Here is a 21,877-nt window from a genome sequence, read left to right on the forward strand (position 1 = left end):
TTATTGACAGTTTTATTGTAACTGTGTTACACTACCTGCTTTATTTGTTTGTTTGTTGGGTGTGGGGGGCATGCATGAGCCATGGTATACATATAGAGACCAGAGGAAAACTTTTGGGAGTGGCTCTCTCCTTCCACCATGTAGGTCCCAGGGATCAAACTCATGTTGTCAGGATTGAGTGCAAGCACTTCACCCACTCAGCCGTGCTACCAGCCCTGCTATGCCTTTTATTGCATACTGCTTACAATGTGTAGTATATGAAGTCAAAGGAGACTTAAATATTTTACTTAAAACAATTTTTATTTTTAATAAAAAATACAGATACATTGTTATAAATGGAGAGAACTCCTAGGCTGTTCCAAAGAGCAATACATTTTCAAACTCAAAAACACATTTATGTTTTCATCTAAATAAACTTTACCACTGTGACCTGGTTTCCTCTGCATTTTAATAACACAGTCAAATATCCATTTTTGAGGCTATCTTTCTAACCTTTTGTTAGAGACAAGGTCTCATGTAGCCAGGCTCATTATGTATCTGAGGATGACTTTGAACTTTTGATCTTACCGCTTCCATTCCCAAGTGTAGAGTTATAGGCATGTGCTACCAGGCCAGGCTCCAAATCCCATTTGATAAGTTTAAGAGCTAAAGCTAAAGTGTTCTGAGAAACCCGAGTCCACCTCTGCACATTGAGTAAGGACTGTTCTGAGTGTTAGTCTAGCAGTCCTGAAAAAGCAGAGGCACAGACCAGCGTCAGCACTCTGGATCAGAACTGAGGGGCAGGCTGCTCCACATGCTGGGCTTCTTTACATGCTGGGCTCATCGCACTTGGTACAGACGAGCTGAAAGTCTTGGAAACGTGGGCTGCTTAAGCTTCTCAACTTGTTTGTCCTAATACATACATTCCTGGGAACCACAATGCTAGCAAAAGGGACAGGTACTAGAGACAGTGACATTTGGGTGTTTGCTTCACCCTCAATATCATTAGACTGTATTTACTTTTAGGGTTAAAACATAACTAATTAATATTCAGAGTCTGGAAAACATTTTAAAGCTTTCATCATGAAAAAAATCTGATGTATGTGGTGGTTCATGCCTACAGTCTCAGCACTCAGGAGGTTCACAAGTTCAAGGCTAGCATGACTACATAACAAGTTTCAGGACAGCCTTAGCTAAAGCAAGATCCTGTCTCAAACAAAACAAAACAAAATAAAATGAATCAATCAACAAAAACCAACATCAACAACAAAAATAAAAACCCGGAGAGGAAAATTAAAAGACCTGCTTTTTATGCGATTTGAAATAACTGAGCTGGACAATGGCCTTGGAAAGATTCGGCGAAGACAATAATGCCGAGAAGCAGGTGAGGTAGGGTGTTCTTTGTGGGCTGAAGGTTGGGGTCATGAATAACCAGACATGTCTGGAAGAACTGTATTACTGTTAGAGCAACTCTCATGAAATATGTTCTAGACCAGAGGTTCTCAACCCATGGGTCATGGATCCCTTTTGGGGGTGTTGACTGACCCTTTCACAGGGGTCACATATCAGATATCCTGCATATCAGTGTTCACATTACGACCCGTTACAGTAGCAAAGGGACAGTTATAAAGTAGCAGTCAAAATAATTCCACGGTTTAGGGTCAGCCCAACTGTATGAAAGGGTTGCAGCTGCAGGAAGGCTGAGAACCAGGGCTCCAAATGTTCGCTCACACAACATCCTCACACTCAGCATTAATCGCTACAGCTGTCCAATTCTGTTTCACTTGAAAATGGTTTCATTTTATCCTAAAGTGATACACATTCGTTCACTCATCTCACTGCCTGCTATTTCAGTCCACGGTCCTTTTGGCTTCGAGGAAAAACCACACTTTCTCCTCCCACAAGCCCTTGCTCGACGTTATTTGCACACCACACCTCATGTGCATCTGTGAGCCAGTCCTACTCATTGGCACTTACACTAACGCTTTTTTTTTTTTTTAAAGATTGGCACAGGCTTAGTTTTGGAGGAGTATCTGTGAGGGAGCTCGTGTTTTCTGTAGGAAGTTGCGTTTTCTTGGACTAGCTTAAAATACTTACAAAATATTATTTACATATACTAAACTTTCTTACATGTTCTATGCTACTTGTATTTTAAAACCATCTTATTGTGAATATACATAGAATATAGATGCAGTAATTTAAGCATGTTCACCCACAGCCCTGGGCTTGAGCAAAAGACAGGCTTTGAGTTCTCTCACCAAGAAGACGAAACCCCTGAGCTGCATCCATTACCCTTGTCCCAAGCTGCCCTGAAAGCTTCATCATGCCCCTCAGATTCCCACTGTTAATAATACTCTCATATCCTTATTAGTGATGCCAGAAAGGTGACAGAGACAGGAACCTGAACTCCAAGAAGGAAGCCAATGTACTAACCCACACTGCGTAGGGTTACAGCATCTTCCTTTGATGTTGATATTACAGAACTGTAAAGATGCTTAGGAACACTCCCTACATAATATATTAAGATTATTTTTGAAAATATACAGGTTTACTCGTGCTTGAAAAAAATCAGAGAATTAGAAATATTCCTTAACATACCTAGCTGTTGTATATGAATAAGAATATGTAAATCATGATCATGATCAGAGGTTATCCAGTAGGAGCCAAATTAGTCCAATACCACAAGCTTTGCTAGATTTTAAAAAGATATTTGGGTACAAATATCCAAATTTGGCTAGTATATTTTTCCAGTTTGCTTAGGTCATAGATGGGAACTGGTTTCTTTTGTATAGAGCATACTGTAGGAGCCCCGCAGCTCTGTGGGAGCCACTATGCTACCAGAGATACTAGGAAGGGGGCAAATCACTCTTTCTGTTACGGTGACATTCTGGGTGAGACGTGAGTCAGAGGTGGCAGTGGTGGGCTGCACGAGGGAGCCTGAAGTTGCGTGGGTTTCTGTGAGCAAGTAGTTACCAAGCTGTAAAGGGTCAGGAATGGCAATGGCAGGGTGGACAGACCCGGAAGTGAACAAAACAGAAGCATCCTGACTGCCAGGCAAAGTCTGGTGTCTTTGAGCACCCGACTGAGCGACCTCCAGACTGCCAGGCAAAGTTTGGTACCTGTTAGAAACTGATTGAGGGACTTCCAGACTGCCAGGCGAAGTCTGGTACCTTTGAGAACGTGACTGAGGGATTTCCAGACTGCCAGGCAAAGTTTGGTACCTGTTAGCACCTGACTGAGGGACTTCCGCAGAGCGAGCAGAGATGCCTGCCCCAGAACCACTGTCTTTAGGGCCTGGCTTTGCCTGCTTGGCTTCGTCATCAATACCGAGACATATCTCTGCAAGCTTTTTAAATTTGGGGCCAAGGGACTCCAAGAAGCTGTCATCTAGGTCATCGGGCATGAAGCTGCAGGAGCTGAGGGCAGGCGAACAGGGGGCGCCATCCTCGTCTTCGTCATCGTAAATCAGCAAACAGTCATTCACTTCCCGCTCATCCTCCTCCTCGGCATAGGCAAACGATTTCTAAAGATGGAGAGAGGAGAGACGGACCTCACAAAGACCATCGAATTTATCCATAAAGCCCAAGGCTGGAGAGTGAATCCCCACATTAGGAAATCCCCACTAGTGATGAAAATGGTCTTCATATTTTAAATTTGGTTATTTTTTCCTTTGGGTAGCTAAAATGTTTTCATTTGTTTATTTTTATTGTTAGTATGTTTTTAGTTAATGGTCAATATAATAGGTTTATGACATTCTCATAAATATATATCCTTGATCTTTGATCAGATTTAGATCCCTGCTTGCCCTTTCTTGCTCTCCCCTCTCCCCTGCTAGCCATTCTCCGTTTCCCCAATAGTCTGTCCTTGGCGTCCATGTGCTGTATGTGCACATATAGTTAAATATGGATTTTCTCAACGAGAGAAAGCACGAGATGGCTTTTCTTCCTGTTACTGCCGCATGTTTCCCTCCTCTCTCCTATTCTTTCCCTTCCCTTCCAAGAAGTCCCTCCTGCTTTCACGTCATAGATAAAAGTAAACCTAGGTCCACACTAGAGAAAGCAGGATATGGGTCTTCCTGAGTCTGGTTTCAGGAAATACTCTTTAATTTACATTTTTGTTTGGGGAATTGGCAATATGGCTGACAGTCCATCAAAGAGGCTAGCCTAGGCTTATGTGTTAGTTCTTGATTTCAGTCTCCATAGCAACTGTATATACTGCCTGGAGTCTATCACTAGGGCTGCTTGATTTTTGTCTTGGGGACAGGCAGCTTTCTCAACGCTCATGGAAACAGTTTTCACCCCATGGGGACTTTGCATTAACTTTGTCTTTGCTGGCTTGGCTTGTGAATTTGAACTGGTGGCTCAAATCTGACAGCCACCAAAATTACCTGATTTATTTTGACAAGAGGAAGCTTTCCTTTCCTCACATTGAAAAAAGTGTAGAATGTATCTCAAAATGAATGCATACAATCAAGTAGCCAGATTTCCTATATAAATGAGATAACCCAGCCTGACAGTTTGCTACGCAGTTACCTGATTAAAGTAGGAACCTAGGAAAGTCATGTTCACTGGTGCAACAACGTAGTCCTTCAAGGTCCCTCCAGTGGAATGCCTCGTTCTCATCGTTCCTGAGTGATCCAGGGAACAGGGGCCAAGTGTCCCCGCAGCTCCTGCTCCAGTAGCGGCTCCCATTTTGGTAGTCATTTCCATTCCCGAAGCACCTTCCACCACCGTCCCTCCAGCATATGTGTTTGTACAGACTTCTAAAGGCAGAAGAGAGAGAGAGAGAGAGAGTTCGCTGATAGTTCATGCTGTGACTTTGTAAAAAGCTCCTATGTGTGCATATGTGTGTGTATGTTCGTGTGCACGCCCAGGGGTGTGCTCATGCCCACGTGGTATGTGTGCACACGTCAGACTTGTCAGAAGTCAGTCGTGGGTGTTGACCCTCAGGGCACCATCATCTCTTTTGAGCCAGGGTCTCTCCCTGGTCTGGAACTTGTAGATTCAGCTAGACTCTCTGTCAGTGAGCCCTGGGATCTGCCCCCTATCGCCCCAACATGGCCACAGTGCTTAGCTTTTTCATGAAATCAGGGTCTCATGCTCGTACAGCAAGCACTTGGCTGACTGAGCTCTTTCCAAGCCTTAAAGTTCTCTCATCTTTGACAGACAGTTGCCATATAAAGCCGCAATGTGACGGAAGTCTGGCGGTGTGGCTGGGGAACAGCATTGCCGAAGGTTTCTGTGAGAGAAACTCTGAAGGGGCGTGGGCAGGTGGAAAAGACACAAGAACATGTCAGTCAGTTAGAGGAGGGTACAGGGGAATTGGGTTGTCAGTGGCAATAGCCAGAAAGAACAACGTGAAAGGACAGGCGCAGTGATCAGCCGTGGAAAGCTTCCGAGCGCGTGTGTTCTCAGGTACAATGACATTGCAGTCAGGCAGCCGTGTGGTTTCAGTATGGGAAATGAAGATCGTCTCCATGACGTGGCCGTGCAAAGTGACAGATGGTACCCATGGGAAATTTAAAGTGTTACGGTGTGTTTCCTATTTCTTTCATGTTATGCTTTCATAGATTATTTGAATTTATTTTCACTTTTTATTTGTGCCTGTGTGAATGTGGGCCCATGTGTATGGATGGGTACCCACAGAAATCATAACAGGCTATCAGATCCCCTGTGACTGGAATTCACAGGTGTTTATGAACCACCCAGTGTGGGTACTGGGAATTGAACCCCAGTCCTTTGTAGTACCAACCAGTACCCTAAACCACCTGACCAATTCTCAAGTTCATCATGAGCTATATTTTTTATTTATTTATTTATTAATTAAAGATTTCTGTCTCTTCCCCACCGCCGCCTCCCCTTTCCCTCCCCCTCCCCCAATCAAGTCCCCCTCCCTCGTAAGCCCAAAGAGCAATCAGGGTTCCCTGCCCTGTGGGAAGTCCAGGGACCAGCTATATTTTATACCAATTCTGAGTTCAGTTTTTGCTATAGAATCATAATGGGAGAAGCAATTGAGTATTTGAGAAGCTGTTGAAGGCTGATATACAGTTAAAAGCTGTTAACTGGAGATAGCTTGTGCAGATTTTTGCTAACTATAGAATTAAGAATAAAATTCCTGTGAGTGTCATATTGCATGCTAATTTACAGTGTACTTCTAGTAATGAGACAGCATGATTGAAATTGTTACTCAGTAAACCCAAAGAAATAACAGATTCACTTAAATGCCAGCTTTAGGCTTTTGCCCCATGGTGATTGCAGAGAACTAGGAACTGAACTCAAATCAGCAACACAGTTGATGCTGTTATGCCAGGAAGAGGGACAGAATTGCAGATGTGCACACAGTGTATACACACACACACACACATACACACACACACACACACACTCACACGAGGCATGAACGCTCACACATGAGACACAGATGTGCACACATAGGATTTGACGGGCAAACATAACCCGACCTGAACTAGCAATAGACAGAGTTGGTGGTAGGCACAGCTGTTGCTTGAATTTTCATTTACAGTTTTCTAATACTGTAAAACAGTTCCTAACTAAAAGTTATTGATTAGTGGTTGGAGAGATGGCTCAGAGGTTAAGGGCTTGACTGCTCTTCCAAAAGACAGGTTCCATTCCTGGTACCCATGGAGTGGCTCACAGCCATTTTTAACCCTGTTTCCAAGGGATCCTATACCCTCTTCTGATTTCTGTGGGCAACAGGCATGCACATGGTGCATAGACTTACATGCAGGTGAAATACCTCTAAACAAAACAAAATAAAAAATTAAAAATATTTTAAAGTTAGTAACTAGTTGATTGAGAGCTATAGTTGTTTCAATTCATTAAAATTTGGAAAATTTAAAAAAAGTCTTTAGATTTTTCCAAACAGCAACATCAGCGAGTGAATTACCTCATGGAGGGCAGACCAGTGCTGTGGAATTGGCTCAGACACAAAGAACTGTAAAGCCAGCTTCTAATCTCAGTGGTAATATCGCTTGTTATGTACACGAATGTGCAATTATTGATCATTTCTTAATTTTGGCTAGTTCTCCTCTAACCTGCCCTTACTTTCAAAGTTACATTTTAAAAATAAATTCCAGCTACTCAGGAGGTTGAGGCAGGGGGATTTAAAGTTCAAGGACTGCCTGGGCAAATTAGTGAGAGCCTATCTCAAAGGAGAAAACATAAACAAGGATGGACTGTACCTCAGCATGCATGACACCCTGAGCTCAAATTCCAGTACAAATAAATAAACAAATTTGATGCCTACTCACCAGAACTTTCCATAAAATCTGCACCATTGGTTGTGATAGGAGGCACACAAATATTTGTGATTTCCTACAAATTATAAGACAAACACATGTTTCAGTGCAATACAGATGAAGTGTGACCCCCTTATAAGTGATAACATTAAAATTCTTCTAGGAGTGTGGCCCTTTTTAGGACAGGACTTCTGTAGAGCTGGAGTCCTAGAAGTCCCCATCCATGACAGTTTCAACTCTCCATTTAGGATTAAGATGTCTCCTGAGCTCCCTCTATTCCCTTTTCCTACTTTAACATAAACTGTTTCCCACTGCACGGCCGCAGTAACTGTCTTACAGACTGGATCCTCACCTTGTCTTCAGGCTGGGCTCCTTCAATTCCCCACTGATGGATTGTTCCTTCTGAACCATCAGGCACAGGGATAAAGCCACCTGTCGCGGCTCCTCCTCCGATGGGACCTGACCCACAGTCACAGGCCAGCAGCAGAAGCGGGGCCACTGGGCAGGGACAAGGATAACAAGAGAACGTTTGACTCCATCGGAAACTATTTGACATGGCAATTGTCAAAAGTGTTACAAAGGCAATACAATAATTCAAACATTAAAGGAGGATATTTACTGAAAGCAAAATAAGTGTCTACAGAATGCAATTTGGTAAGTTAAATGCAGTAATTTTCTAGTGATCATTAGCTGTAGGAGGCCAGGCCATTTCTTGGAGGGTTTGTTCAATTTTGTAATTCCTTTTAATAATACTTATTATTATTACTTGCTGCTGTTGTTATTATTCTTGTTATTACTATTTATTGTACTTCTTTTTCCATGTTGACTGTATCAATTATGTCTGGCAAATATACACAAAACTATGATACCCCATAATCAGGATTTTAGGTGATTTTGATCATACTTCAGGATCTGATCTTTACTAAAGAGCAATTGACCAGCAAAGTGCAACAGCGGCTAAAGACAGTTTAATCAATGGCTGTTAGTGCACCATGTGTAATGCACTGTGTGTGTGTACTGTAGGTGTGAGGTGCTGGGACCTGGAATCCAGGTTCTGGCAGAGCCTGTGCTCTTAACCTCAGAGTCGTCTCCCCAGTCCCCATCAGTGCACTTTTAATTGTGAACAGAGCGTCCTTAGCGTGGAGGGTCTTCCAGCCACTGCGTCATCCTTTCTGCTAATGGGTAAGACATGTTCATTTGAAAACATTTTTTATAGGTATGGGTGTTTGGCCTGCATCTTTGTCTAAGGACCGTGTGGCTGCCTGGTGCATGCAGAGGCTGGAAGAAGTGTCAGATTCCCTAGAACGGGAGTTACAGGCACTTGCTGGCTGCCGTGTGGGTACTGCAATCCAAGTCCAGGTTCTCTGGAAGAGCAGCGAGGGCTCTTAGCTGTTGATCCACTATCTAGTTCTGTGGTCACTGCCTCATCTCCATCCCTGCACTGTCAAGGCCATATGAACCCTAATGCTTGAACTGTCTGCTTAGAAGTGGTTCCCTGAGCCGGGCGGTGGTGGCGCACGCCTTTAATCCCAGCACTCGGGAGGCAGAGGCAGGCGGATCTCTGTGAGTTAGAGACCAGCCTGGTCTACAGAGCGAGTTCCAGGACAGGCTCCAAAACCACAGAGAAACCTTGTCTCGAAAAACCAAAAAAAAAAAAAAAAAAAAAAGGTTCCCTGAAAGGTTAGCAAATGCCGTCTCTGAATCAGACTTCTAGGGTTTGAACTTTGGATGCATGGCTTTTCAGTTCTGTGATCCCGAGTTGTTGTATGATCTAAGTCATCAGTTCAAAGGGGAAGCAAATGGTGCCTCCATCATGGTTGTCTGAGAGAGGGAAAAGACAGTAATGGATACTAGGAGGAGCTGCTAGTATTGCTAGAGTGAGCTACATAACTATGCAAATTATATCAGTCATATTAGTATAAAACTAGGTCAAGTTATAAATAGATGGGATGTAATTCATACAGCATATTAATTTTAATATAATGCTTATATGAATTGTATTTATCATTAAAATATTTTATTTTTAATTATGTGCACACATGTGCATCTGTGTGTAGTTATGTGCATGTGAGTGCACATGTCTCTGAGGGCCAGAAGAGGATGCTGGGTCACTGGAACTGGATCTATAGGGAGTTTTGAGCCATCCACTGTATGTACTGGGAACTGAATTCAGCTCTTCTAAGAGCTATGTGTTCAAGACCACTGAGCAATCTCTCAGCCCCATAAACCATATTTCTAAAGACAGTTGAAGTAATAAACTAAAAAATTATTGTGAATTTATTGAGGATCTCTTATCTGACTCCTTTCAAAGTTTCTTTAAGTAGAGGACTCGTGCATTCACAGCATCATTTGATTAATGAACTTTTGATTAAAATGAAAATTTCCAAGAATCTATCTACTGAATAAACTAAAATGCACATTTATAAAAAGACAGTAAGACATGTAGTTTCCCTAAATGTCTTCCTATTATGTATGAACATTAAAATGTTTTGTAAAGGTTTATTTTATATGTATGAGTGTGCACTGCATATGTGTCTGGGAGTTATGGGTGGTTGTGAGCCACCATATGGGTGCTAGGAATTGAACCCGGGCCCTCTGAAGGTACCCCTAACTACCGAGCCACCTTTGCAGCCCAGGGGTGAATATTTTAAAGGGTGCACATGAGATAAGGAATAAACTCTGATTTGAGGACTTGCTGGATTAAATAATAAATCCTCAGGGCTCAAGTTCTGCTAACGTGGATCCTAGATGACCTCTCTGAAGTTATGTGACCAGCATTCTTTGTTTCAGAACTATAGTTATGAGACTAATAGGTGAGTCAGAGATGTATATGTCCATTTTAGAAAGCCCATGCATATGAATAAAGGCATGGTTTTGACTGTGAACAGAGCATCTTTATAATTTCCCCCTCACTCTTGTCCGCTACCCTCCGCGTGTGTGGAATGTGCTTGTGAGCACACACCATACGAGTGTACTCATGGAGGCCAGAGCACCACCTGAATATCATCCCGTGAGTGTCTTCCCCTTTTGTTTGGGACAGGGCTTCTCAATGGCTTGCGCTTCGCTAAGTAGGCTAGGCTAGCTGGCCAGTGAGTTCTAGAAATCAGTGTGTCTCTTCCTTCCATCTTGGTACGGCTGGAATTACAAGCATCCATTGCGGCACTTGACTTTTTAGGTGGGTGCAGGATTGAACTCAGGTTCCTTATGCTTGCGAGGCAAACAGTATTGACTGAGCCATCTCCCCAGCCCTGTCTTTTTTGGAATGTTTGCATATATGACTTGCCTTGCTGTATTTAAATTGCTGTTAAGTGACAAGCTAAACACATCTGAGATTTTTTTTTCTAGCAATTTCTTTCAGCTTCACCAGTTAAGTGATTAGAACGATGCTTCTCACATTGCACAGATGAGCACAGTGACTCTTACAAATGAGGCCTTTGCCACAGACTCCGACAGGCGTGTTAGTTTACTCACACAGCAGCATCAGGAGTCCCAGCAGGATCAAGCCGATGGCAGCGGGCCCCAGCCGCCAGGATGACTCTCTGTGTCTCATAGGCTCTCTGCTCGGGTTAGGGGCTCGGCACATGTTCCGGTCATCACACTGACACACTGTCAGGGTCAGGATCTCTGGTGTGTCACACTGCCCGCCCTCATTGTCCTTCACAACGACTGGGACGCTGTACACTCCTGGGGACACCTGCTGCTGGGCTCGTAGAAGTGCGGAGGTATCTACAAAAAAGTCAAAAGCAACAGTGAGACCAGGCAGCACTTGCTCTTAAAGCCTCCTCTTTGTGATAAGGGTGGCAGCATTGTCTTGGAATCATGGTCACAAACAGCCAGACTGGTGTTGTTGGAGCAGAGCTGAGTGGCGAAGGGGTTTGGCGGGGTCAGTCTGCCCACCAGGAGTGTCCAATCATGTAGGCCACTGTGGCCTAAAACAGCTGTAGATACAGTCGAACACAAAATTGTAAAAGCTAATTAAAATACAAGAGATTGATTTTGTTTGTTTGTTTGTTTTTATAGACTGCTCAGTACTTGAAGTCTTTAGAAGACAGCTTCAAAGTGTTGTGTCATGAAACACAGTGTTGTGAAAATACACACACACACACACACACACACACACACATATATGTATATATATTTGCAGTCGCCAGGCTCTTGTAGGTTCAGTATTGTGCGTTAGACATCTCTCTGTGGCCCAAGACAGTTTTTCATCAAATGGATCCCAGAAAAGCCAAAAAGTTGAACCCCTCTGGTATCTTCTTGTCATTCTCTCCCATAGTCCAACAGACCCATGATTCCCCTCCACAAGGACCCAGCCCTGTATTATTTTTTCTACTGAAGTTTGTGGGAGTCGGGGCATCACAATGTCATGTTTATATCCTGAGCTTACCCACTCGTGTGTATATCTGCACCAATACTTATAGACACATGACCTCATGTACACTTTCAAACTCTGATCCCATGTCTGACTCTTTGAAATCTAGTTTGGGTTTTGGGGGTGCTCTCTCATCTGCTCCTTTTGCTTATCCCCAGAGCTAAGGGCCTGGGTGATAGGGTTCCTAGTGGTGGGGCCCATTGCCTATTAGACAACTGAGCACCACCTGGTTTTGGTTCTCCATTACTTTGTCACCTCTTTCTAAGTAGGAAACCTGGCAGTGTTACATTGCTTGAATCATTCTGGAACTCACAGTGCCCTTGACATTGTGCCATGGCTACATAGTTTGTGTTGACCAACCTAACTCAATTCAGTCACCCCCATCCTGTCACCCCAATACTTGACCCTAGGACTTTGTGAGTACTAGGCATGAGCAGTACCACTGAGCTACATTCCCAGCTGTCTGTTCACTGACTGTGCGTCTATCTGGCAAACGCCTTTGGAGACCAATGGCGCATACAGTTTGGAGCTATTCCTCTATATAAGATCAGAACGCTGAGAGTGAGAGAGCAAGATTTCTTTAGTGTCTCTGGCCATGACTGATATACGACTGCAGGATACCATGGAGCACATTCATTAGAGGAAGCAAGATTTGCACAGAAACCAGAGAGGGAAAGTGTGTTTGCAGAGGACTAGAAGCATCTGGATGGTCACTGTGCAGTCCAGAAAGGGACTTTTGAAAAACTCAGAAAATATATGATAAACACAATACGCTTTAGGAGGAAGATTCCCTCTCTTTCATTGACTAGTGAGTTTGCAGCTGTCAGTCTACTGGACTCAAGGTTACCTCTGACAGGCCAAGCTCCAGCCCAGGCTAGACCGCACAGAGAGATCCTGTCTCAAACAACGATACTAACAAACCCAGAAACCAGTAAATGATGCTCAGCTCATCCAATTTCTCCTCAGAAGAGACCAGGCTCATGTCTTAGTTTCAAAGCAATGCTTTCAGTTTTTCTCAGAAAGGACCTCCGTCAAGGGGGTTCATGTTCCTCTGGAAATACACAGCAGCCGCAGCTTCGGCCCACAGAGGCAAGTTTGCTCGCTCACCATTCATCATTCTGATGTTCCACATGACTGGCAGTTTCAGAGGCTGCTCCTCCAGCGACACTGTGTAGGGGCCAGTGTATCTGCCCCTCTCCAGGGTTTTCACCGAGATGAGCACAGACGGCGAGGCACTGCTACAGATCTCGTTCTTCTCCAGGACAACCGAGGGACAGTTTTCACTGAAACTGGGCACTTCGACGTGTACTGTGCCCGTAGACGTCTTACCAGTGTTTTCTGTAAGAATAGTAAAGGAATACAGAGAGTAAAGTTGAACAAAACATGATCTTTCACACCCCATCTCCCCTCCTCTCCTGTCCTCTCCCGTCCTCTCCTTTCCCCTCCCCTCCCCTCCTCTCCTCTCCTCCTCCTCTTCCCCCTCTCTCGTTGCTTTCTCTGAGTTCTTCCCCTTCTCCTCCTCCTTACTGTTCCTCTCCACTCCCCGTTTCTTTCTATCTTTTCACCTTCCTTTCTTTTTCTGCTTTCCTCTCTCCTCCACACACTCGTCTCTCTCCCCTCTCTTCCATCCTTTCTTTTTCTTTCCTTCCCTTCCCCCTCTCCCCCTCTCTTTCCTCTCTCTCTCCTTTCCTTCCTTTCTTGTTGAGAAAGAGTCACTCTAAATTGCTCAGGCTGGCTGTGAACTTCGGCCTCAGTCTCCTGAGTAGCTGGGATTATAAAGATATGCCCTGCAGCCAACTTACAAAATTAATTTTTTATATTTCTTTCTTGTTGCCAAGTCATGATAACTTCTCATGAAAAGTTGTGTTTGTTATTATCAGGAGTAAAAAGACACCATCCTATCTCTGCAACTTATAAAACCAGTTCAGACTTGTCAAGTTGTCTGGTGTCTCTAGTAAGCAGCATGAGTATTAGTTAAATAGTCGTGAAATCAAAGTAACTGATTCATTAATTACAAATGAAATTAAAACAAAAAATAGCTTGTAAGGGTCTTGCTTCTGCAATCTGAGCCCCCAGTATTTAAAATAAATAATTATATTTATTACTTAATACTTAAAAGTTTACTGAAGTCAGGGTGGGTGGTGGCATGTGGATTTTTAATCCCAGCACTTAGGAACAGAGACACGTGGATCCCTGTCAGTTCGAGACTAACCTGCTATACATAGTGAGTCACGGGACCAGCTCCATACAGTCAGGCCCCATTTCAAAAAAGCAAGCAAACAATTGATGTTTACAATCCAGCAACAAAATAAAACTCTTTGGTAGTGAGATGATGAACGAGTTCTGTCATTTTTGCGGTTGGGGTGGTTTTTGCAAATGTTAATATTTTTGATGTTTATTTTTGGTGCTTATTACACCGAGCTTAAATTAATTTTATAGATCGTTTAACACATACATTCTATGAATATTATTTTAAGACATCTCAGGAGAGGAAACTTCATTGCTTAATGACATGAGTTTACAGGGAGCTCACAACGTGAGCTTATATTTGGAGTGGATTTGTGGTTGACTGTCTATAGGGATTTTTCCTTGTCCTCTAAAACTCAGTTATTTCTGTAAGTCAAAAAATTCCTCCTGAGGCTTGGGAAATGGCTCAGGGTGTGAGAACACTGGATGTACAGACATGAGAACCCACGTTTGGATCCTTAGCACTGTGTAAAAAGCCGGGGCTACTGTGTGTGTGTGCGCCTGTAATTCTGTCTTGTCGGCCTGCTGACAGCCAGCATTGCTCCAGGTTAAGTAAGACACCCTGTCTCAGGTTACTAAGGCTTACACTGATGAAACAGGAAACTCAACATCTTCCTCTGGCCTCCACAAATGCATGGACACATGCATTCCCACACACATAGGGATGAATGCACATCATACACACACATATGTACACATGCACACTTTCTCCCTCACCCATAGTAAACCAAAGGGACCAACTAAACTGAGAAGTGGAAATTCTTAGTCTCTCTTAGGTTAAGGTGTGGGGTCTTAGACTCAAGGCCGGAAAGTGCCTAAGATAATAATCTCTATGATAAAGAGAAAATAAAAAGCAGTCATATCCATCTACTCTGAAGGAAATGCTTTTTTTTAAAATACATTTAATTCAAAACCACGGAAATAGCTTTCTTACCATCTATAGCCAGAACCTCAGCTGAGATTGTCTTGTTAACTATGAAAGTAGAATCTCGGTCGATGTTTTTGATAAATTTGATCTGAGCAGTTTTTGGATCAATAACAAGCAAACCACCATCATTACGACCCAGGACATATCTGTTTTATAATAGAACAAAATATAAAATGTTATTTGCTTAAAAATATTGTTCATTAGACAGCCAACATATTTATGCATGATCTAAAAATGTTGTATATGTACTTGTAAACAATATCAGGGTACTGGAAACGTAGCTCAGTACTTAAGCTGTTCTCTAAGGGGATCTGGGTTTAGTTCCCAGCACCCACACAGCAGCTCAACCACCTATAACTCCAGTTCCAGGGGGATATGATGCCCTCTTCTGGTTCTTTGAGGAACTACACACATAAGGCACAAAGCTACATGTTCAGGTAAAACACCCATCCACATTAAAATAAACATAAATAAATCTTATAAAGCAATTAAAAAACCAGAAAATTAGCATGACATAGATGGATTACAATTCATAATCTTATGCATGCATTAGTCTGGTTACCCAATTTTGGCTGTGGAAAATAAAATAGAACAAAGTAAAACAAACCCTGTGCCTTTGCTCTTTACACTGCGACTGTTACTCTGTACGACGTTTATGCTTCAGCTATTACTGACTTTGCTTTGGATTGAGCTGATGGAGGAGGGTCTATGTGTTACTTTCATTGGTTAATAAAAAAACTGCCTTGGCCCTGATAGGACAGAAAATTAGGTAGGCAGAGTAAACAGAACAGAATGGTGAAAGAAAGAAGCCGAGTCAGGCAGTCACCATGATTCTCCTCTCCAAGACAGACACAGGTTAAGATCTTCCCTGGTAAGTTACCACCTTGTGGTGCTACACAGATTATTAGAAATGGGTTAATCAAGATGTGAGAATTAGCCAATAAGAGGCTACAGATAATGGGCCAGGCAGTATTTAAAAGAATACAGTTTCTGTGTAATTATTTCTGGTAAAGCTAGCCATGCGGAGCTGGGCGGGAACGCAGCCCACCACAGCTCTTACTACATTGAGCCATAATGTCTTCTCTCACTGGTGCTCACTCTTCTGATGAACTTCTAGCCTTTTCCAAGTCTCAACTGTGAAGCGCTCTCCTGATTTCCACATGGGCTAAGGCATCCCTCTTTTAGTGTCTACTAGTTTATGGGCATACTATTTTTGCTCACGGCACAATGTATTCTAATAATTTATCTTTATATCTCTTCTTAGGTTGTTTGGCTCCTCAGTTTCCCCCTTTTTATAGCTCTGGTTTTGGCAGCTAGTGAGTGGAGCGTTATGCTGTAGTCGCTTATAGACGAAAGCTACATGAAGGCCTGAAAGGATAGAAGGCTCATCTTACCTGACAGTCGAGGCAGCTCTACCAGTGTCTTCATCAGTAGCTTCATATGTTCCCAGGATATAACCAGCCAGTTTACTGGTGCTTATGCTCCCTGGCACAGTAAATGTCTTGGAAGGAGGACGGAAAGAAATGCCTTCTTGGACATTGGTGACTTGGATAATGACTGGAGTCGGCTGCACTCGGTACTGAGAGATCACGGACTGGTGGAACTCAGCTTTGTTCCTGACGGCGATGCTAAACTGCAGGCTTTGCATCTGCTCGTAATCCAGAGCCTGGAGTGAAGACCAAATTAGACAGAAGGGAGCGTCACAAAAGGCAAAACAAGAAAGCACAATCTGGAAGACAGGACCTTCTAATTCTATAGAGCAAAGATAGTTTCAGAAGTGATTGCAGTGTCAAATAGAGAATGCCTCAGGATTCCTAACTCATGAGACCTCGTTTTGGTAACCTGTGTTTAAAGCATAGTGTCTCCTTTCCAGATTAACGGAACATCATCAACTCTTTTTAGGCTGTGAGGGAGAACTTAAGAAGTCCTGAATTCATGGTGGTAACATGGCTCAAGTCTTCATTCTGATACATCTGAGCTGTGATCCTCAGCTTTTCGCTTCTAAATGTTATGTACATTTTATTAATTTGTTTAAGAATATTAGTCTTTTCAGCACTGGAAACAGAACCCAGGATGTTATGTAAGGCAGGCAACTGTTCTATCACCATGCCACACCCCGGGCCTAACTTCCTGACACATAAAACCAAACCTTATCTCACCAGGTTGTTGGGAGGCTGAACAAATAAAGTTCTATGATTCATTCTTTTTTTGTTTGTTTGTTTTTGAGACGGGGTTTCTTTGTGTAGTTCTGGCTGTCAATCTATAGACTAGACTGGCCTCCAACTCAGAGATCTGCCTGTCTCTGCTTCCCGAGTGCTGGGACTAAGGACATGCCCCACCACTGCCTGGTGATTCATTTTTTTTTTTAAATAAACAGCCACTTGGCCATTAATAATATATTCATTGGATTCATGTATCTTCTTTTCTGACATAAATAAAATTCCAAGGTTCAAAGGCCACTTATTGCGTCTTTGTTGGCAAAAAGACCAACCAATTCTTTTTTATATCAGTGAGCAATTGGCCCAAGTCTTTATAAAACCAATTTTCAGTGTTTTTGCTTATAGTGGCTTGGCTTTCTAGTTAAGCTGGCCTAAATCAAGAGTTCAAGGTTAACAGTTTTCATTCATTCGTTTTCTTCTTCTTTTTTTAGGATGGTAGATTAGGAAATGCTAATTTTGGCTTTATCTATTTACCCGCAGAATATTTTTTTTCTTTTTTTTTAATTGAGAAGTTATTTATTTATTTATTTATTTTTCTTTTTTTTTATTTTAATATTTTTTAAGGGAAGAGATCTGGTTTCGAGTGTCAGCTACAGGGACTGCTTGACAGTGTCAGAGTTCCCCGGCAGAAGGGAAAGTGTGGGTAGAGGTGGCAGAGCTGTGTGGAAGCAGGAGGGGCTTCTAGTCGAGAGCTGGGAAAGGCATCTGAGAGGATCTGCACTGAGCACTGAAGGATGCTGGGAAGTTCTTCAGGGAAAGGCGGAAACATCTTCAAACACCCTGCGCTGCGGAAGGATCTGAGTGGCTGGTAGGGTAGGGTCTTGGGCACCGTAATGCGAAGGTCTGCCGCTTCATTTTGAAGTAGGTGGTCATCCACCTGGATGGCACGTTAGAATCATGTTGCTTAATTTAAGACTCAATAATATGAATGTTTGCCCCACAGACTCCTCCCACGAATCCTTTCTGTATTCTATGTAGAAAAACTGCAGGTGACGTGAAGGTGCTGTTGGCACGGGGCCAGCTAAGCTCATTGAGAGCCAGGGCAGGATTGACAGAACAGAGTAAGTCATCTTGTTTGTTTCTTTAAAAAATGTGGTAGTGGACTGGTGGCAGTGAGGACGACAACTGGGGACAGGCAGCAGGGACACCTGCTAGACAGTATTGCAGTCAGGTAAGACGGAAGGAGCAAGGCAAGGCAGAGGCTAGGTGGAAAAAAAAAGGAGGAAGCCATCCTTGTTTCATAGCTTGCGCAGAACTCGGTGGCTGGTGGAATTGTCAAGGTTCAAGGTTCAAGGATAACAGCCAGGTGTCAAGTTTGAGAAAGGGAATGACCCCAGGACATTAAACAGGGAGTCACGATGATGTTGGAATTTATAACAAGGTCTTTGCAGATTCAGAAGCAGTGACACTCTCTGTGAAATGTGGACCACTAAGGAAGTGTTTGCAAACCTTCTGGAAGTCTCTGTTAGGAAAATAATATCACTCCATCTTTGAGTCAGACCCAGTCGTTAAAGAAGCTCCAGAATGTTTCAAACCCAGTGCCAAAGAACATCAGCAGAGTGGCTACCGTTCGAGTCTACAGTTTCCAGGCACAGCTGCCCTGATGTAATTCCAGCTGGGAAGTCTGTCTTGCTGAACCCAAGCTTTACTCAGTGTTTTGCTTTTTACCTAGCAGAATTTGTTAAGTTTCCATTTTCTAGGAATTTTGTGATTTCTTTCTGTGACGACATTAGTTAAAGCCCTTAAAGCGTGTTGACAAATTCCCAAGTCACAATCCCATGCTTTCTTATCTCTTCTGAACTCCAATCCAGCTCCAGACAGTGAATCTGATTAATATATGAAAAGTTTTTTCTTTCCTGTCATGAGAGTATGCAAACCTCCCCCACCATGTGTGTGTGCGTATGTGTTAAAGAAAGTATGGTAGCTTGGAAGGAAAAAATAGTATTTCAAGAGAAGTTGTCTTTAAGTAACAGAGCTATGATGAGAGTAAAATAAATGCTGCCCACTTTGTTATGTTTTCTATGTTTTAAATAATAGAGTGATCATATCATTGATGTAATTTATTTGTATAACTAATAGTTTGAGTTACTGTAGAATGCTTTTACCCACTAAAGAAACTCTGACCTTACCTTAACCACCTTCAGGATGCCTTCGTTGGTTCTTGGATCTGTTTCAATTTCAAACCAATTCCCCTCATTCCCAGAGGTAAAGAAGTACACGGCCAACCAGTTATCCGTGTACTCTTCGTCCCAGTCTGTTACTTGAAACCGGAGTAGCTCGGCGTTTAGAGTGTTTTCCTCAATGCGCGCTGAGTACTGAAAGGGAGAAGCGCAGGATTTAAGAGTCAGTGCTAGGAGTCCTGAGTGCTGCAGCCACTCTGTCCACTGCCAGGGTTGTTTGGGTGACCTGGCTGCTTAGTTCAGTGTGCCCTTCCTCCCGCACTGTGTCAGCCCTCCCCCATGAAGAGGATGGTCCGCAGCTCCACTGCTAGAACCGCTAGAAAAGGACTCAAGAGTCCACACTAGGGTTTACCTAAAAGACTATTTTTAAATAATATTAATTCTTATTTCTCAAATTATGTGTTATTTCATACCAATCCCTTAACTGCCATATTTGAGGGTTTTTTTTTTTTTTTGACAGCATTCTCTGTGTAGCCTTGGCTGTTCTGGAACTCACTTTGTAGACCAAGCTGGCCTCGAACTCATAAACTTTCCTTTGTCTTCCAAGTGCTAAGTGAGATTAAAGGCATGCACCACCACTACTCTACCTAAACTATATTTTTTAAATAGAAAAACATAAAAAATTTAAAACCCAACAAACAGGTAATTAGTAAATTGGGATGCTAAACTGTTAACCACATATAAAAATGGTTCTTCAAGAACCAGGGGGCATACCTGAGAATCCCTAAGCACCGGGAAGTTGTCGTTGACGTCTTTCACTTTAATACTGCATTCGCATTGAGTCGACAGTCCCGTTCCGTCATTGTCTGTACCACTCACAACCAGATGGTAGCTACTGATTTGCTGAATTTGGAGAAAGAGAATAAAATTTATGAATGGCCAGTAGTTGCCTTTATAGATATGATAAAATGATTCCATGAAAACATTTAAGATCGTGAAGCGTGGCAGAGAGAGACTGGTACGGCTCCAGATGCCTGGGTGGAGGTGTTGAGGGGCTGGAAGAGGCTTCCTCTTTGGCCAACTTCTGAAGGTAGCGGTGTAGATGTAGAACAAAAACATGGATATAGGAATGAGGTGTGCTGTGCCTGTCTGAGAGAAAGAGGGGTGCTGTGCCTGTCTGAGAGAAGCTCACGTGTGGCGTTTCCCTGCCAATCAGTTGGGAAAACCATTTGTGTGAAGGATATGTGTACCTGAGTAGCCTGCTCTGGTGGAGAAACACGGTGGAGGGAGAAGAAAAGAGGGAGAGGAAGAGATCCTTCGGTGTCTGTAAGGAGAGGTAAAAATAAATAGCGATGTCTAGAGGAAAGGTATGTATGCCTTCAGACTTTTATGACAGATAAACATCTCCTCATCTAAGAATTTTCTCCCATTCTTTAGGAATGAGTCCCAGAGTAGTCTGCTTCTACACACCAGCGTCTTCTTTAACCCCATTTGAGCTGTCGTGTGAGAGGTATTGTCCCAGGTACACACGCTACTACAGCGGAATCACACCCATGGAGGCAGGGTCCTCCAGATGGTGTCTTTGTGTTCTCTTTGTATCCTCAGATAAAATGGAGGTACCTCTCTTGGGTTGCTAGTCATCAAACCCTTTTGGCTTTTTCTTTTTTTTTTGATGCTTCCAGGTAATCTGCCTTACCTCTCGATCAAGAGAACTGGTCAAAGTGCGGACTTCTCCCGTGTTTCTGCTGATGAGGAACATGGGCATGCCTGCAGGCTCCTGGGAGACGATTTTGAAGGCAATTTTAGAATTCAAATGGTTTGGTTCATCCGCGTCTGTGGCATTTAGGATCATTACCAGTGAATCTAGGAATATAGGAAAATTGTCAAAGACATTACATTCACATCAAAGAGCCAAACTAGTTTAGCACTAATTCCCATTCAAAAAAAAATTTTTTTAAATACTACCTGTTTGCTTTAAAAAAAAAACTAAAAACAAAAAACAAAGTATGTCAGTGTTGTTCTTTCTGTTGGCTTTCAGAAAAATCTTCCAATGTTCCCTCAGCCTTGACTTTGTTGAGATTGGGGCTATCTTCTGACTGGAGTTCTCCCCCAAATAGATGCACCTGCGTGTTTCCTTTTAAATATGACCCAAGAAATATGAATAGATCTTGGCCTCCTATAATCCAAACTCATTGAGCTTGTGCATCTAGGCTGCCCAGGCGGCCTCTTCATTTTTGGGACTCACACAGAGTTTGTATGCCTAGGCACTAGCTTCGTGACGGGACTATAATCTACAAATGTAATCCTGGTGTGTAATTGTTGAGAGTTACTACAAAATTTGGAAAAGAAATCTCAGACTATCGTGATGAGGTTTTTTTTTTTTGTTATTAAACTACAGAGCAAAAGAACAGAATAGTTTTTAAAAATGGTATAATGACATGTGTAGTTGAAAGTCATGGATAGGAGGTGGTTGGTGCTGCTAAAGACTTACTTGAAGCACTGTTTTCTTCAATTTCACCCTTGAATATGGTTTGTGAAAATATCGGAGCATTATCATTGACATCTAAAATTTTCACTGTTAATATGAGTGGTCTCTCTACATCTTGTCCCAGGGCGTTCAGAGCTCGGCATGTGATCTAGAGACAAAGGGAGAATAGCCATTATCACTATACGGAGCTAGTTTGAATATGATTAACACCCATAGAAAGCAGAGCAGTGCTGGTATTTAGAGAAGTTAGTGAGAAAGGAAGA

At 42.8% G+C, this 21,877-nt stretch overlaps 1 protein-coding gene across 1 annotated transcript in view; it reads right to left on the bottom strand.

Moving 5' to 3' along the window:
• Positions 1–2,545: 2,545 nt before the first annotated feature.
• The window catches only part of Dsg3 (desmoglein 3), a 30,550-nt gene continuing 11,218 nt past the window's right edge, over positions 2,546–21,877 (bottom strand). The window contains exons 5-16 of the mRNA XM_050134844.1: positions 21,618–21,762; positions 20,823–20,989; positions 19,901–20,029; positions 19,136–19,321; positions 16,182–16,453; positions 14,794–14,933; positions 12,720–12,950; positions 10,709–10,963; positions 7,590–7,735; positions 7,250–7,313; positions 4,512–4,741; positions 2,546–3,502 (exon numbers count right to left, since the gene is read on the bottom strand). Of these exons, the coding sequence (XP_049990801.1) occupies positions 2,741–3,502; positions 4,512–4,741; positions 7,250–7,313; positions 7,590–7,735; positions 10,709–10,963; positions 12,720–12,950; positions 14,794–14,933; positions 16,182–16,453; positions 19,136–19,321; positions 19,901–20,029; positions 20,823–20,989; positions 21,618–21,762 (2,727 nt within the window). The 3' untranslated portion in view covers positions 2,546–2,740. The remainder of the gene's footprint in view (positions 3,503–4,511; positions 4,742–7,249; positions 7,314–7,589; positions 7,736–10,708; positions 10,964–12,719; positions 12,951–14,793; positions 14,934–16,181; positions 16,454–19,135; positions 19,322–19,900; positions 20,030–20,822; positions 20,990–21,617; positions 21,763–21,877) is intronic.

The sequence above is a fragment of the Alexandromys fortis genome, unplaced genomic scaffold (assembly GCF_014885135.2).
Source record: "Alexandromys fortis isolate MF-2015 unplaced genomic scaffold, M_Fortis_MF-2015_v1.1 scaffold_25, whole genome shotgun sequence".
NCBI lineage: Eukaryota > Metazoa > Chordata > Mammalia > Rodentia > Cricetidae > Alexandromys > Alexandromys fortis.